The 16,936-nt window shown below is 42.0% G+C and overlaps 2 protein-coding genes across 3 annotated transcripts in view; both read right to left on the reverse strand.

The window, feature by feature from the left end:
• dnm3a (dynamin 3a) overlaps positions 1–12,508 on the reverse strand; it is a 28,494-nt gene extending 15,986 nt beyond the window's left edge. Inside the window, exons 1-15 of one of the 2 annotated variants that reach the window (XM_050055480.1) lie at positions 11,901–12,508; positions 9,607–9,680; positions 7,759–7,908; positions 7,463–7,666; positions 7,147–7,245; positions 6,198–6,358; positions 4,588–4,730; positions 4,360–4,495; positions 4,150–4,217; positions 3,870–4,008; positions 3,685–3,771; positions 3,505–3,575; positions 3,349–3,409; positions 2,298–2,324; positions 1,542–1,655 (exon numbers count right to left, since the gene is read on the reverse strand). In XM_050055480.1, coding sequence (XP_049911437.1) covers positions 1,542–1,655; positions 2,298–2,324; positions 3,349–3,409; positions 3,505–3,575; positions 3,685–3,771; positions 3,870–4,008; positions 4,150–4,217; positions 4,360–4,495; positions 4,588–4,730; positions 6,198–6,358; positions 7,147–7,245; positions 7,463–7,666; positions 7,759–7,908; positions 9,607–9,680; positions 11,901–12,061 — 1,695 coding nt within the window. In that variant the 5' untranslated portion in view covers positions 12,062–12,508. The remainder of the gene's footprint in view (positions 1–1,541; positions 1,656–2,297; positions 2,325–3,348; positions 3,410–3,504; positions 3,576–3,684; positions 3,772–3,869; positions 4,009–4,149; positions 4,218–4,359; positions 4,496–4,587; positions 4,731–6,197; positions 6,359–7,146; positions 7,246–7,462; positions 7,667–7,758; positions 7,909–9,606; positions 9,681–11,900) is intronic. The other variant, XM_050055482.1, reaches the window with a different exon arrangement.
• A 456-nt stretch (positions 12,509–12,964) lies between these two features.
• Positions 12,965–16,936, reverse strand: part of mettl13 (methyltransferase 13, eEF1A lysine and N-terminal methyltransferase) — a 10,185-nt gene continuing 6,213 nt past the window's right edge. The window contains exons 6-9 of the mRNA XM_050055713.1: positions 15,712–15,876; positions 15,363–15,575; positions 15,132–15,263; positions 12,965–14,772 (exon numbers count right to left, since the gene is read on the reverse strand). Of these exons, the coding sequence (XP_049911670.1) occupies positions 14,480–14,772; positions 15,132–15,263; positions 15,363–15,575; positions 15,712–15,876 (803 nt within the window). The 3' untranslated portion in view covers positions 12,965–14,479. The remainder of the gene's footprint in view (positions 14,773–15,131; positions 15,264–15,362; positions 15,576–15,711; positions 15,877–16,936) is intronic.

Consider the following 16,936-nt stretch of genomic DNA (forward strand, 5'->3'; position numbering starts at 1 on the left):
AAGCCAGTAGATCTGATCTCCTGTGATAATATGGGTGACTGCTTTTGCACTCAGGCCTTCCAAAACACAGCAGATAAACCTTCCAATGTAGCCAGGAGGTGCAAGGATTAAACGCTGACTATTCCAACTGAACCAAAATTTATCACAGGTTTAGATTTTCATATTTAGCTCAGTGAGACATGCATGTGTCATCGTGACAACCTAAGTTTGTTGCTCTAATGTGGTCAACAGATATTCGCTTGCCTGTCTTTGTTTTATGTGTCGCAGATGTGCCAAGTCTGTGTGTGTGTGTGTGTGTGTGTGAGTTGATTTGATTCTAAGGAGATGACAGCGAGAAGAAACCTATAACACTGTGTGTGTACAATATGCATGCCTCGGGCTGTGTCTGGGAACACTGTGTTCAAGAGGTCCAGTGTTTATCTGAAAATTGACCGTGTGTCTGTCTGAGTGAGTGTATATTTTTCTCCACTATTTGCATGCCAGTTTGTTTACATCAGACTCCACATGTGTACTGTATACTGTATATACAAGCTTGTCCACTGTGTGTGTTTGTGCATGCATGTGTGTGTGTGTGTGTGTGTGTGTGTGTGTGTATGTGTCTCAGTTTGGCTTGGGGCAGCTCCAGCTGTGTCAGAGTGAGCCGCTCCAAATGCCTGAACTCCCAGAAGAGGAAGAAAAGGGGGAGTAAGGGGAAGAGTGAGCGGAGAGCGGGACGAATGGGGAGGAGGGGGCGTCAGAGGAATGAATGGGGGAAATGGAGGGGCTCACTAGCAGGTCCAGGTGGCAGGAGAGAAAAGCAAAGAAAACGGTTGGCTGGACAGAGTGGAAGATGCTCCTTTAGGTATGCTTCTAATAGTGTCACATGCCACAAAGCCTCCTTAAAGACAGGGACTGTGTGTTTAATTTTGTCCACAACACGGCCCTCGAGTCATTTTAGCGCGGTCACCGAGAACAATTTGTAGAAACATTCTACATACTGTTTCTGCTAACTGCTCAATTATGTCTGTCAAACAATACACAACTCAATTTCATCCACAACAACATTGTCTAGAGTGTTTTCATCCAGCTGTGAGTGTTTACAGGTTCTTGTTTATATCCATGTACAAATGCTGCGATGTGTTCCCCTCTTCTGACCTCACTTCCTGCACTCTGCCCTTCCTTCTTCCCATGACATCAACTGTGACAGGATAAGACTGTTGTGGTGTGTCTGCCTGTCTACACTTGCTGTGCAGACCTTCTGCTCCTGTACAGCAGGCACAGACAGGCAGACAGATGGCAGCCCCACTGACATCAGAACAGAGGGCTCTTCCATTTGCTTTAACGAAACTGCAGGGGCTTGACTCAAACTGTGACGACTATATCTTAATCAACGTCAACAGATAAGGGATTTCCCCTTCCACTTCATTATCTCAACCTCCCAATTAAGATGTTGTTTCAAGCTGAGATACGTGTTAATAAACTTGTGTTAACAAAAAGTGCACTGCTGCGTTTCGACTTCACTAGTGTGAGTGTGAGTGTGAGTGTGAGCGTGAGTGCATCACCTCATCATCCTTGAACCAGGACAGGCTCTCTGCGCTGAGGATAAACCAGTACTCCTTGGCTCCACCTTTCATGATGCCGATGTTGCTGATGGTCAGCCAGCCCTTGCGTATGACCTGCACAACAGTCAAGGGTAAGGATCAGACCGCAGGACTGAACGGACCATCACAAGAGCATTTCATGGAAAATTAGACAGCAAGGTATAACTCATATGAAGGTGTGCAAAGCAGGTCACACACTGAGAGTGGACTCTCGCTGATGAAAAGAAGAGTTAATGTCAGAAACTAGTCACACATACAACATATACAACATAGATTATGCAGCCATGGCCCAGTCACCAATACATTTTACCGAACACCAGCGGACGTAAGTGGTCAAAGAGGAGACTAGATGCACAGGTAAACACAAAAAGTAAAGAAACACATTTGGAGATAAAAGAGAGACTGGAAGTCTGTGTGATGAAGAAGGGAAAAGAAAGTATGAGATGACACAAAGATACCAAGAAATTAAATAGACATCTTGCTATGGAAATATTAAAATCTGCACATGGTAGAAATCACAAGAGGCAGAGAGAGAACACTGCTACTATAACTGTAAGAGGGGAAGCGTTTTCAACATCGGCAGTGTATCAGTTACAGATGATGAAACACATGATTAACAAAGCGACAAAAAGCATGCCCTTCAGCTTTATCCTGCACACAAATATTTCCAGCGGAGGCAGCAGTAAGTGAGCGAGCTTTAAGAGACTGGTCTCCTACTATTAGTCTTGAAGGAGGGGCCACACCCTGGAGAAAAAACAGGAGATGAGGGAGCAAAATTAAGATGGAGTTAATGTTCTAGTTATATTAAGGGGAATACTATGTTGTTGTCTTATTAGGATGACACTGCTATTGATTATTTAACAGTTTACTACAATGAAGGCAACATGAGAGGTTGTGTGAATAGCTGACAACACTTTTTTATTTATTAAGATGTGGTTAAAGTGAACTGCTGATCAACAAATCTCATCATCAGACATCAAGTTTCCTGACTAAACACAATCGTGGGATCATGTTTTTAATTATTCCTGCTTTCATATGTGTCACATAAATATTATGTTAGATCGACACAAAAAAGTGCCTCATTTCGGCGTGACTGCATTCCTAAGAGACGCCAAGATCAACTGATTGAACCCGAAAAATCACATTTATTTATCTGTAGCTATGAATTCTGATTGATGCAGATTGATGCACAACACATGGGATGGGATGGTGACATTACTGATTTTTTTTTTTAAAAATAAGATGGATAGAAAAAATGATATTAAACCATGCACTCAAACGCTGCTTGCAGAGAACCGTTGGCACTTAAATAAATGTCATAATTCAAGAGGAGCACACTGTCATGCACAAATGTACACTTACGTTTGGTTTGCTTAAAAGTGATCAAGATGATTCTGAACAAAAAGGAGGGTAAACAAGAGGAGTGTATAGCCAGCTTTGTTTTTCTAATTTTTGGTGTAAGAGTGGTGGGGCTAAAGCAAGATTATTTCTGGTATGAGATTTTGGTGTATTGTTGCTGGTGGCACTTCTGTAGATCAGTCATTCTGATGCATCTTCCCGAGGCGTCACATGAGTTTTTACTCAATTTTATGGCAAATTATTAAACAGTGTTTGAGATTTTTCACTCGAGCACTGGCCAGCTGAGTCTGTAGGATGCCATCACCATATCAAATGCCCTTTAGCATGGTTAAAAATACTGTAAAATGCATTTCCCTGCTGTATGATCCACTCTTAACCCCTTATAAATATATAATATAGAAAGTCTTACATGATTTCCTGCCGTCCCTGCAACAGTCTTCTTATTGCTTTGGTTGTATGTCTGCTGGGCACTGAGAAGAGAGAGGGAGAGCTCATGATATTTACTGTCTAAGCAGGTAAGAATCTGTTGTTGACTTTATAGTTTTAAACTGAGGAAGTTACTCACTTAGTGAAGCCGATGAAATCTTCATGTTTGGTATTTATGTAGGCGAGCTGGATGTCAATGAGCAACAAAACCTGAACAGAGAAGACATACTTTAACTAGAGAAACACACCAAACTTAATAATCCAGCAGAGTTATATGCAACTGATTTGTGAATGTGATGTCCAGCTGTGTGTGAATGACCTGATCCCTGCATTTACTCTCTTGCTCTCGTATCTCAGTGGTTACAATTCTCTCTGTCTCATTTTGTAGTTTGGGAAAAGAACTCAGCTATTGAGAGAAAACAGACCAGAAGTTAAATATAAGACAGACGGACACCTGAAACATACAGCGCATGGCACAAGAATATGACACACACATATTTATACCTCGCTGATACACTGGCTCACAGTGTTGATGAGCTCTTGGCTGACCATTTCAACAAACTGAATACACGGCCCCTTTAGCCTCGACATCTGTTTCTTCACTATGGCTTCAAAGGCCATGTCAGGCGTGAACAGACCTGTCCTGTAGAAAGAGAGGCAGATGAAGAGAAGTGAGAAAAAAATGTAGATTGACTGCAGCCAACAAGAAAATACCGTAACAGAATATTGTACATGATGTAACAGCTTTTGAGACTTTGCATTTGTTCAGAGCTCGATACCACACCTGACACCATGGATGTTTCTGATGGCGTAGTTGATCTCCCGCCGCAGCTTGCTCTCATCTGACTCAATCTGAAGACAAACAAATTACACTTATTAAGCACTTGGCTGAGAAGTATTACAGTTTAACATCACAGTTATTAATGTACAATTCATATTCACAAAACTACTGAAAAGAAAAACAAGAATCATACTCAGAATAGCACACACACACCTTGACCAGTTCATAGGGGAAGCGCTCATGAAAGATTCGGTTGATCCTAGCTCCTCCTGACAGATTCACGGTGTCTACTTTATCGCCTGAGCCCTCGATCAGCTTCTCAAAGTCGACAGCCAGGCGCTGAACTGACCTGGAACACACCAGAGGAAACACTGAAATATAGACAATTTAAAAGACAATAAATGGGTATACACATGAACACATCCACAAAGATCGACTGACTGTAGCATTATCTTGGTCCTGCGTGCAGGGTCGTCAGGACTATACTGTCTGTACTCTTCAGCCTCTTTGTTCAAGGCTAGAAGCTGGCTCTGCAGGTGACTCCGGAAGGCTGGCAGAGTGTCCCGGATGTGGTTCGTCAGTTGCTGCAAACAAACATTATCAGTAATAATTAGGGATGGGTTTTGTTTAAAAAATTACAATACCAGTACCAATATCAGCACCTTAAAGTGATACCAGTACCAATAGAGTTCTTCTTTTGATAACCATAATGTGAATGGTGTAGCCATACTTTCAAAAGTTTTGGTGGCATCTTGGCATGCTGAACTGCTAACTGTCAAATATACCATGCTCGACTTACTACACCACAGACTGTATGGGTTGTAGAGGCTGCAGGGATGTGAGCTCTATGCCAGGGACAGTTGTGAGAGTTTGCCTGGCTGCACACACACAGTGACAGCGCTAACTGTTAGCATCACACAGCTAACATTACCAAATGGTTATTAACAGGTTAAACAACAGAGTCCAGCTGTTTCGGTGTCGGTGAGAGTTTGTTGGGGCTCAATGTTGGATGTTAGCTGCTGCTGTGTTAGCTTGTGCTAACCGGGCAGACATTGAACAGACTGGTGACAGAGGGGAGAATGGCTCTGGAGACGGCAGCAACAAAAAGTTTGCTGATTTGGTGGGGAATCAGGAGTGTGTGTGTGTGTGTGTGTGTGGCAGGGGCGATTGCTCTGAGACAACAAGGGAGCCTGAACTTCCCCTAAAATTTCATAGAAGAAATGGTCAAATATGCACTATTGAATTTACATTAAAATAAGCATTTACATTGCATTAGAAGAAATGGTCAAATATGCACTATTGAATTTACATTAAAATAAGCATTTACATTGCATTAGAAGAAATGGTCAAATATGCACTATTGAATTTACATTAAAATAAGCATTTACATTGCATTAAACGTGCGCTAGGATGCGTTTAACATCATGACTCTGATGTTCAAACGTCAGTTGTTTATCACCAGTTTTCAAACGCAACCTCCCTGTCATACATTCTCATGTCAGCACGGTGGACGCGGAGCCTCCAAGCATTCCTATGAGACAGCGCTGAGCAGGTTTTTTTCATGCAGCAAAGCGAGACGCTCATTGGATAAATGCGACAAAATCACTTCCAGGGAGGCTCAGCTTCCCCGGGACCTAATGGAGTGGTAGGCGGGAGAGGACGCTCGGTGTCTGCATGATGATTGGAGGAAGTGTTTAAAAGGCTGAACCCCTTTGTGATTGACAGCGCTTCGCATTTCGAGCTCAGTCCCATGCGGATATTTGCAAGTGGAGTCTTCTGACAGAGTGCCGTCCCGAGTTACTTATTCCATAAACCATATAGCTCATTTTCACCGTTTGTACAGTACAGTTCAGGAATTTAAACACATCTGAAAATCTTTGAGGTGTGTGTTGCTGTGGTTCTATGGCACGAGTGTGGTTGAAAAACGGCTTCAATTAAATGTTCCTTTTATAAGTTACTGCCTCGCTACGATATAAATACGATACAAATTTTATGATGTAAGTAGGTGTAGGTGTGTGTGTGAGAGTGTGTGTGTGTGTGTGTAACCAAACCTGGTTAAGTGTTCTTTGTAAATATGGGGTGCCCATGTTTTCAGCCATGTGTTTGTAGGCTGGATGGGACAGGAAGAAGTTCTTCTCTGCAAGCAGCGCTGCCTTAATATCCTTCTTCCCATCAATGTCCTTCTGACTGCGGTTCACCACCCCTATGTAACCTATGGAGGAAATGAGAAGGGAAATGAAGAGCATGTGATCAGTGTAAGGAAGACAATGTGCAATACTAAGAGGGAACAATCCAGACTCTGATGTTAGACAGATTCAACTTGCATTTTCTGACATGTCCTTGGGAACTCCTCCCAGACCGCCATTTGTTCCATTAAGACTTTAGCGTACGAGCAGGAAATGAACATGTTTGTTCAACAGCAGAGCATGTGGTATAAAGCGGGCCAAATCCCCTATTTAGTACAGTAATAGATGTAATTGTACCAGGCTCCATATCTAATGTTTCAACTCTATGCTGCTACTAGGACAGCTATTTCAATGGGCTTCCATGGCTAATGCATTAGCACTGTAGGAGAAGCATGAAGGAGCCAGCACCTGGTGGTGCTTTACTCAGTCTGTACACGATCACAGTCACTCCCTGCCTTGCCTTTTTTCCTTCCTCTCACGCTCTTACACACAAAAAACACACACACATACACTTTTACTAGCCACTATTACCATCTCTGTCTATCCCTTTTATACATACATACATACAACATAATAACATACAAGGAGAGATACTGCACGTGAATAAACATAACAATAGTGAACAAAGGAGACAGAAAAAAAGAGTTAGATGGAGAAAAAGAGAAAACAAAGGGAATGAGAGCTGCACTGATATCAGTCATGTCAGTCCTCTCCAAAGGGCCTCATCTGAGTGTAGTTAGTGTGACTACATTATAGCTAGGTGACTCAACACACACACATACACACAACATGCTCAAAAACACAAGCAGCACACCTCTGCGTAGTGGAAGCAACCTGTTCTCTAATATCTGCCGGGCATCTGTTCCTTCATCCATCAGATCCAGCTTAGTGATCACACCAATTGTGCGCTGGCCTGAAAGGAAGATGAAAAACAGAGGAAATTCTATTGGCTGAAAGGATTTCAAAACCTGTGGAAGTATGAATGATACACAACAACCAATTCAACCTTTTGGACATAAATATTTTCATTGTAATTATAATTAACTCCCATAAAGACATGAGTGTGTAGAGCCTTATTCTCAGGTCATAATGACACGTTACAAGTCCGCCCACACACACAGGTGACTTACCCTGTGGGTCAACATCTTTGGCCAGTTTTAGTGCATCAGAGTTGGCGAGGTCAGTGTTGGCTGGTGTGACAGCGAGGATGAGACAGTTTTCCTTACAGATGAACTGCATGATCATGTCTCGTATCTGGTACTCTATGTCTGCCGGCTGGTCGCCTACAGGCACCTTGGTGATGCCAGGCAGGTCCACAAGAGTCAGGTTCAGCACTGCAAACACACGCACAGGTCATTCATATCATATGTTGGAGAAATAAACTTGAATGGATTCGTCGCGTTGCAAGAAATACACATTGTGTTACCGTGTGGTGAATAAATCCGTAGGCTGATGGGGACAGGAGAGATTCCTTTATTGGATCCTGTGACTCTGCGTGTCTCGGCCTCGATCTCTTTGCAGATCTCGGTAAAGTCTGTGAACTTCTTTCCTTTACAGTGGAAAAATTCACCGTACTCTGGAAAGACACAATGAGCAGGGGGAAAGATGTCAGTTAAACAATGATAGATTCATATTGTGATTGTAAGAGCTGCTTAACCACATATTCACATTTGGTAAAAATGTCTGTGGTGGTGTGACATATTATATAGGTTCTGATATTATTTGACCCATTCTTGAGATTGGGACAAATCATGTCCTACAAAAAAAACCAAAAAAAAAAAAAAACCTTTAGAATTATAGTTTATCAACACATTGATTTGGTTTCTGGAGTGAAACATTATTTTTTAAAGGATTCATATATATAAATAAATATGATTTATAAATGTTTTTTGATCTGCTTCCATTTTTAACCTCTAAACTTGCCCTGTGCCAAAAAAGACTCAGACAAGAATTCACAACTTCAAACAATTAAGAATGCGTTAAAAGCCTTCAAAATCTAAAACTACTGAGAACATCAGTGCAACAATGTACTGCTATAATCATCTTTATTTTAAAAAGGTTAAAAAGGTTTTTTTGGGTGAAATATTTTTGGCTTTAAAGATGTGTCAAAGATTTCTGTCAGCTTCGTTAGATTTATAGAAAAACAGAATTTAGTCTCAAGTCTCACTTCCTGGTTTCAAAAAAGCCAGGAATGCTGCTCACCCATTGGTAAACTTTCTATTTTTTGATAGATTAATTAAGTAATATCGCTATCATGTGTGTCTCAACCACAAAAGGTCAACTCTGTAGCTCTTCTAGATCAAAACTATTATTGTGATTAGCATTAAGAGAAGTCTTTACAACTTTGAAAACTCAAATGGCGTCTCACTACGACTGCTGTGAAATTAAAAAGATACGTAACTTTCTGTTAACTCTGTTAAACATCCACTCTGTCAGATTTTATCTCTCATATTCACTACACTATTCAAGAAAAAAATAAATCAGTGGGAGGTTGGCCCATCACAAGGTTTATTAGTCAAGACTTTATTAGTGCACATGTCAAAAAAGATTGGTATGACATGGTGCTTGGAAAATGATTTGAAGTCTGCAAAGGCGTGACTCGCATAAAGTTTTTGACCATGTTATGCAGTGTTATAGTGTGTAACGATGTGTCATATGTGAGAATATATGGGAATAGGACATCAAGTCGGTGGTGGACCTGTGAGATGTAAATTAAGAACGATTTTATCTGCTGCTTTTGTAATCTAAAACAAACCTCGTTCACGTTTTTCTCTGCCTTGTGTGAATACTTTTGGTCTTAATGAAAAACAACTGAACACAAGTCAAAAATGGGATACCGTGTAGACTACCTTGCAGACTACGTAGCCTTGGACTTTGTACATGTTAAAACAGCCACTATACTGATCATAATTTTTGATTTGTTTTGGAATATAAAAACCCGCCCAGTTCATCCAAGGTTTGTGTGAGTCAGGCTAACAGGGCACAGTATGATACAGCAAGATATATAAAAGCCATTTAATTGTACTTCTCCTGCAAGTTTCTAAAAGCCAATTCAGGTTGATTTTCAGATAATAAAAATGTTATATGTCCTGCTACCTTGCTTCTCTACAGCAGAATCAAGAGGGACAAAAAATACACAATCTAGGGCCTCCTAACAGTTCTGAGCCAGCACCAGATTGGGCTCAGCCATTGTAAAATATCATACTGCCACCTGGTGGCAGTTTAAGAAAGACACTGCACAGGCTGCAGGAATGACTAGTATGTGTTCCTTTACCTGTGTTAGCGCTAAGCAGCTGGAGGATTAAAGGTCTGCGAGTGACAATTCCTGACCCCCGTGGAAGGAAGTCTCTGTTGGAGAGGAAAAGCTGAATTGAAGGAGTATATATACACACAAACACACGTTGCTGTTGCATTTGACGTCAATGCAAACTTGCATCTTAGTCTAAAACATAAGGTTGACACACACCATTTAAATGACGTCACATATTGTACATGCACAGATTGACAGACTGTATAACTTGCTAATAATGCCTCGTAAAGCGCTGTGAGCACAAAACAGTCAGCTGTGCAGTAGTGGTAATTTTAGTTGCCATACTACCGAAAATATCAGCAACTTGTTCAGGCAGGTTGAGAACATGTTCACCATATGATCAACACCACCAGAGAGGCTATATAAGGACTACAAGTTAAATGTAGTTTTAACAACAAGGAAACAGAAATGCACAGGAAATTATCCTCCTCTTTCCTATTAAAATCAGATTCAGGAAGTTTGTTTTACTGCATCCTGTCCCACATGAAACAGCTGGCACAGTCCTCCACAAAAGGGGTGTCATAACATAATCGTATCTGAGACAAAGAACTGAGGCGTGTGTTCAAATATCATTATACACTCAGGAAAGCAAACATTAATAGCCTTCTATAGTTTCTGGCAATGCAACACATTGTACTGCTGCAGACAATACATGCGTCTCCTTTAGTTACCAGAGCTCCACTGTCTTGAAACTTGGTAATTACGCTCACACTCACCGGCATTCTTTTCTGACAGGATGGAAATACTTAGTTTCCTCCTCACTTGCATTTAAACTTCACCCAAACAACATTATTATTCATGAGCAGGCTGGATTATTCTACGGCCCTTGAAGTCTGCGCTGACTGCACTGCAATGCCTTGTAGGTTAATTAAAGGAATGCAGTTATTTTTTCAAGAGTCATATTAACCTCGTCCCCTTCATCGACACCTACACAGCACGTGAGTGAGATAACGTGCCGCACTGGCTACTGTCACACAGACACTGTCACCTCTGGCATCCACCACTTCAGATTCGTAACTCAAGCCGCTCAACTGGGTGGAGACCTTGATATATGAACACAGTGATTTCAGCAGAGCGTTGTAATTGGTTACAGTAGTTGCCTGAAGTTCTGGAAAAACAGATCCCTCGTGTATTGAGCATGTCCCTGCCCCTGCATCACAGTTGGGACTGTACTCTTAGCATGACAACGAATATCAGGATATTATAAATTCAGATTAATGTTAATAATGCATATATTTTTAAGTATTTTATTTGAATTACCCAGAAATTAAATATATAATGACATAATGGATTTCTTGGTAACACTTTCTGCAGCATTGCCTTTAAATCATTCAGTCATTTAGGGTGACTTAATAAGTTTAAACCATAGACTTTATATTTAAACATATACAGTTAATACATACAATCTATGTCATTTATGAGTGTTGTTAAAAAAGGGGGTTTATCAGTGATAACAAATAGTTGCACTAATGTTTAGTAAACCATTTACTTGATTGTGAGGCTGTGAAAAAAATACTACTGGCAGGTGTGTATTTGTATTTGGTAAAAATGCAGTTATAAATGTGAACTGACTGGTTTCTTGTTTTTTAACAGCCATTAGATCTCAAGTTATATGTTGACAGATTTTGGTCCAGGACAGGTAAGAGTCAAAGGGATTATTCACGACCTGGAAAACCAAAATCTGCTCTTATTTTGGTCCTCTGGATATTAAATATCTCTGGATATTAAATCTGGAGTAATTTTACATCTTTCCTTTTTTTAGTTTTCAGTTTTTACAGACCTTTATTTATTGATTTTTTTTAGTATAATATTATCTAGTGTTGCAAAACTTGTTTCACTTTTGCTTTGTGAAGCACTTTGGCCTGCATGTCTGTATGAAAGGTGCCACATAAATACAGTTGAGCTGAGTTATTAATGGCTTTTAAATGATCTTTAAAGCACTGATGTATGATCACAAGGAGACTCCAACTCTTAACTCTTTTAAAGTTTGGAGTTTTCCTGTGATTTGTATCATTCACCAAAGGATGATTTTGAGCTCAGGAGGCGCTCCTACTCAAACATGCATTGGGAAAATATGTATTAACATTAATAAACTAACAATGTGTAAACCCCTGATAAAAGAGTGTTTCATTAGAAAATGGCACACTTGTTGCATCCTACATCTTATCCACCTGGAGTGAGTGCAGTTGAAAGGTGTTGTGTAAGGTGATGGTGTCTCTTGCTGCACAGGTTCACCCAGAGTTACGTGAGAGTCTTACCTGCCCACAAAGTTTTCCAGCACAGAACTCTTGCCTGCGCTCTGCCCGCCCACCACAGCGATCTGGGGCAGGTGGAGGCTGCAGTTCTGTCCCACGCTGCCAAGCGCATCTTGCAGCCGGTTGACCAGCGGGATCAGCTCCTCCATCCCGCGGTTGCCCATCGCAACGGAGCAGCCGGGCTCCCCGCCCAGCTCCTGTAGATCCTGTTCCACCCCGGTCCTACTCCACACCAGTCGTCGGGGTAGCTAACATAGTTCACGGCTACTTACAAATGTTCTGCGTCCATTACCAAAATGTACAAACCTTACAAAGCGGCTGAAACTCTTCTTGGAGGACGGAGACAACTTTTAAAGCTCCGTAACTTCAGCGGCTGATAGCTCGTTCTCGTCAGTGCGTCTGGGAGCGACGGCAGTGCCCAAGTTTGTACTCACACACCTCAAGTCTCCGAAAACAGCTCGCTGTGGACATTATTGTTGCTTTAAAGCGCCGAAAGTTCACAGCGGGTTGTTTCCCTTAAACTCTGGGCACATTTAAGACGCTGGTCGCTGGTGGCGGCGCTGACTTTGGTCCATGGTCAGGAGGAAAACATTCTACTGACAGCTAACGGAATCAAGTTTAACGCGCATGCGCGGTAATCAGTGAGTTTAACTTGGCAACCCCCTTATGCAGAAGAGCAGGAGAGGGACACACTTGAGAGCCAGTAATGAAAGTACCCTGACTTATCAGACAGCAGGCAGACATTCACTCACTGTAGCCGACAGTTATTTAAAATGCTACGCATCCAGAGAGTGGGCAGGGCTCTGCTGCGGCCCTATAAACACTGCAAGTGGAACCAGAGTGTAAGATTCATCTACTGTAAATAACACTGCTGCATTCTTTGGCAGTGAGGGAGTGAGCACCATGTGGTACACTGGAAACCAGGAGCATGTGAAAGAGAAACTGAGGGCTGCATGTAATGGTGAAATTATGCAATAATAATAATATAGCAAGTTCAAACATGTACCTTGGTATTCACTTCTTTGTGGAGACCCCACATTAAGATGTAAAGATAAAATGTCCTTTACTTGTGATTGTTTCTTATACACCATTTTTCCTTTTATTATATTGCACTGAACGGCAAAGTGAAAGCACTTACTCTTATAATTCAGTTCATAATGCTTCAAACAGTGTTGGCACATGATTAAAGGAACAGTCAGTGGTGTAGTGGAGGGTGTGGCCATTTACAGTATATCTATCAGCCAAAGATAATACAGGCTACATATATATATAGGAGGGTATACCCACTTCCTCCTCAGTAACCTATTTACCTTGCAATACACCCAGCTCATCACCTACCACCACACCACTGGGAACAGTGTGTAAGATTTAAGGGGATTTAGAGGCATCTAGCAGTGAGGACTGCAGATTACACCCAGCTGAAACCTCTCCAGTCAGATATCCCCTAGTGTCCCTTCATTCATTCATTCATTCATTCATTCATTCATTTTTCGTAACTGCTTATCCTGTTAGTGGTCGCAGGGGTGCTGGAGCCTATCCCAGCAGACTGGGTGAGATGCGGGGTTCACCTTGGACAGGACGCCAGACTATGGCAAGGCTGACACACAGACACAAACAGCCATTCACACTCACATTCACACCTACAGACAATTTAGAGTCACCAGTTAAACTGCATGTATCTGCAGGTCCCACATGTCTGTGGGAGGAAACCAGAGTACCCGCAGGAAACCCACGCTGACATGAAGGAGAACTTGCAAACTCTGCCAGGAACCCTCTTGCTGGGAGGCGACAACGCTAATGCAGCCTAGTGTTCATTGTTCAAGGGTTTTTTTACTGGGAGCTGAATTATCTGCAGATTCCCCCTCCTCTCCAAACCAAACTCACCAGGCAATGATAAAAACTGAATAAAGCAGTTTCACTTTACAAATCAATGTATCTCCTACGCTGCTCAGCCTGCCATGCGTGCTCACCTGTTTTCTGAGACGTTCAGGAGGTTTTTACTGGGAGCCAAATTATCCACAGAGGTCTCCTCTGAATAACAAACGAACCCAGTGGTAAAAACACTGAATAAAACATTGTTACATTACAAATCAGTGTTTCTTCGGCACTGTTTGTCATGTTGGACACTTAATATCCAGACGTTGAGGAGATTTTTACCAAGAGCCGAATAATCCACTAAGGTCTCTTCCTCTCTAAAAGAAACAGACATGGTGATTTAAACCCTTTCAAAAACAGAATAAAGCAGTTTCATGTTTAAAAATCAGTGTTTTCCTGATGCTGTTTGTCATGGAGGGGCTTCTAACTACAGTGGTCGATGCAAAAACATGCACGGCCCTATCTAAAGTCAGTGTTTGGTTTGTTGCTCTGGGGTACTGCAGAAACATGGCAGTGCAGCGTGGTGATCTCCATGGACAAAGACCTGCTCCCTATGTAGATATAAATGGCACACAATGATTCTTACTAACAGGTGATTACACACTAAAGAAAAAATACTTAAATAATATTCAGTTTCCGTCGATATCGCCCCCTAAATCTTACACACTGCATCTTTTAATCCCATCCCCCTCGGTAAGAAACAAACTTTACTCTACTTTAAGGTCTTTTAACAGCCCTGCGATGTCTATGTGTGGGCTGCTGTTGGTTTCAGTCCTGTTAGAGCACAGCGCGCTCTGCAGACTCTTGCCTGCTTGGTTCAGGGACTGAAGAATGTGAGCAGCATCCAATGTCTTGTTTTCTCCACGAGAGCACAGAAGGACCTCATTGACCTCCCCTTCAATCTTTCTGGAGAGGATGGAGGGAAACACGGCGCTGACACGCTCCAACACGCTTTTCCTCAAGACTGGGTCACGACACACGAGGTTCAGCATGAATACACCTGGTCCAATGACAAGGAGAGACAGACAGAGGAGAGAAGGTTACATGTCATATTACATACATTTAACATTATTAATGTGTCTGTTAATAGACAGCTTAATTTAGCAGAGGGCTCTTCATTAGACCTTTTTAAAGGTCCAGTATGTAAGATTTAGGGGGATTTAGTGGCACCTAGTGGTGAGGATTGCAGATTGCAAACAGCTGAAACTTCTCACTGTTATAATTGTGTGTTCATTGTTCAGGAGTTTTTTGACGGGTGCAAAATTATCCCCTAAATCCTACATACTATCTGTGCCAATACATTTATTGGTATTATTTCATAGAAAAGGATTGAGAAATAAAGTGTTAAAAATACTGTACCTCTGGGGGTTAGCAGGCTGAAAACTTTCTGCAGGATTGAGGTTTCTACAAAGGCAGCAGGAGGACAGCTCATACCCACAGTGCTATCTTTGCTGTCTACATCGAACATGATGACATCAAACAAACAACCACCTACAGAGGAAAAAAAACACCCACAGTCACTTCTTGGTTAATGTACTCGCTGGTTTAGTTTCACATTTTAACTGGCATCTCTTCAACTCCTCCACTAACCTTCTTTCTCCAAGGCACAGATGCGCTCAAGGCCGTCCCCCAGAGTGACAGTCAAACGGTCGTCTGGTCTGAATCCGAACCATTCCTTCGCCACTTCCATCACAGCAGGGTCTAGTTCTACAACCTCGACTGTAACATTGGGCACAAAGTCCCGTAGGAACTGAGGCAGGCCTCCTCCACCAAGCCCCACCAGGAGGACTGACACTGGGACATCTATGAAGCAAGATAGAGGGGAGGAGTGTGATGTTTTATGCAACAGTTAGAACACTGTGGCTGTGCAGTCAGTCCTTCCTCCCGCCACTCTCCTCTACAACCTTTACAAGACTGTACAAAACAGATGTGAGCTGACCTTTGTTCTGAGGCGTGCCCACCCCGAGCATGGTAAGGCCAGCCACCATAACTTCATGGTGAGCGCAGCAGAGGAAGCCACTGTCCACGGAAAGAGAGGTGGTGGATGTTTTTGGAGCGGCTGTTGGCTTGACCTTCTTTTTGTTTTTCTTCTTGTGACTTGATGCTGCAGGGACATACAGACAGGTGACGATAAAACAGACTTTAACTGTCTTAGTAAGGTGTTGGGCCACTTAGTGCCACCATAACAGCCTCAATACACCGTAGACTTGATTCTACAAATCTCTGGAACCAGTTGCACAAAAGTTTTCTCCTTAAGTGTGAAACTTAAGGCTTAATTTCTCCTTAGCTGAAGGACTTACACAGTTGCACAGAATTCCTTAAATGCGCTGAAAGAGATTTCACAGTGGTTAAAGTTTCCATGGAGATTGTTTGCTTGGTCTCATGCTTGTGATAATGATATCCTTTCACAAAGCTGGCTTTTACTTAGATAGTGGAAAATATGGCTGACAGAAAGAGGACATGAAAACTAAACTGGTCAGAGGAGGAAAAGATTTTACTTCTGGGGGAATACAGTAATAGAAAGCACACACTGCAGGGATTCCTTAAATATAAGACCAAGACAAGGAGAAAACCATCAATACTTAGGTTAACATTTTACAGAAACCTTTAGGAGAAGACTTAAGGGTGTTTGTGAAACCGATTTTATTTTGAGGAAACCTTATGAGGAAAATCTTAACTTAAGGTGTTTGTGCAACTGGTCCCGGGATTCTTTCAATTCTTTCCTCAAGATATTCCCTGATTTGGTGCTGCTGATTTGCATGAGCCATCCCTTTAAGGCAGTGGTTCCCAACCTTTTCCCTTAAAGGATAACTTCGGTATTTTTCAACCTGGGCTCTATTTCCCCATGTGTATGTGTGCATATGATTCATAGGTACAACTCGTTCTAAAATTGGTTCAGTATTGAGGGAGGCGGATGCAACTGGGAGCCGTGAAAAGAGCTAAAACGGTAACGATGGCAAATGCGTCCCGTATAAGTTTGCGCATTAAAAGTGCTTTTTTTCGCCACTGACCGGTTCAGATCGCCAGTGCTATCTCTGTAAATAGCATAGTAAACGTTTCCCTTACCTCTGGGCTGTGACGTAATCTCTTAAGAGCTTTGCTCCACTGTGTCTGTAGCTCTCTCTACTCGTGGGGCGGCCGTTTTCTTGAGGAAGAGGTGTTTC

This window comes from Epinephelus moara, chromosome 10, assembly GCF_006386435.1.
Source record: "Epinephelus moara isolate mb chromosome 10, YSFRI_EMoa_1.0, whole genome shotgun sequence".
Taxonomy (NCBI): domain Eukaryota; kingdom Metazoa; phylum Chordata; class Actinopteri; order Perciformes; family Serranidae; genus Epinephelus; species Epinephelus moara.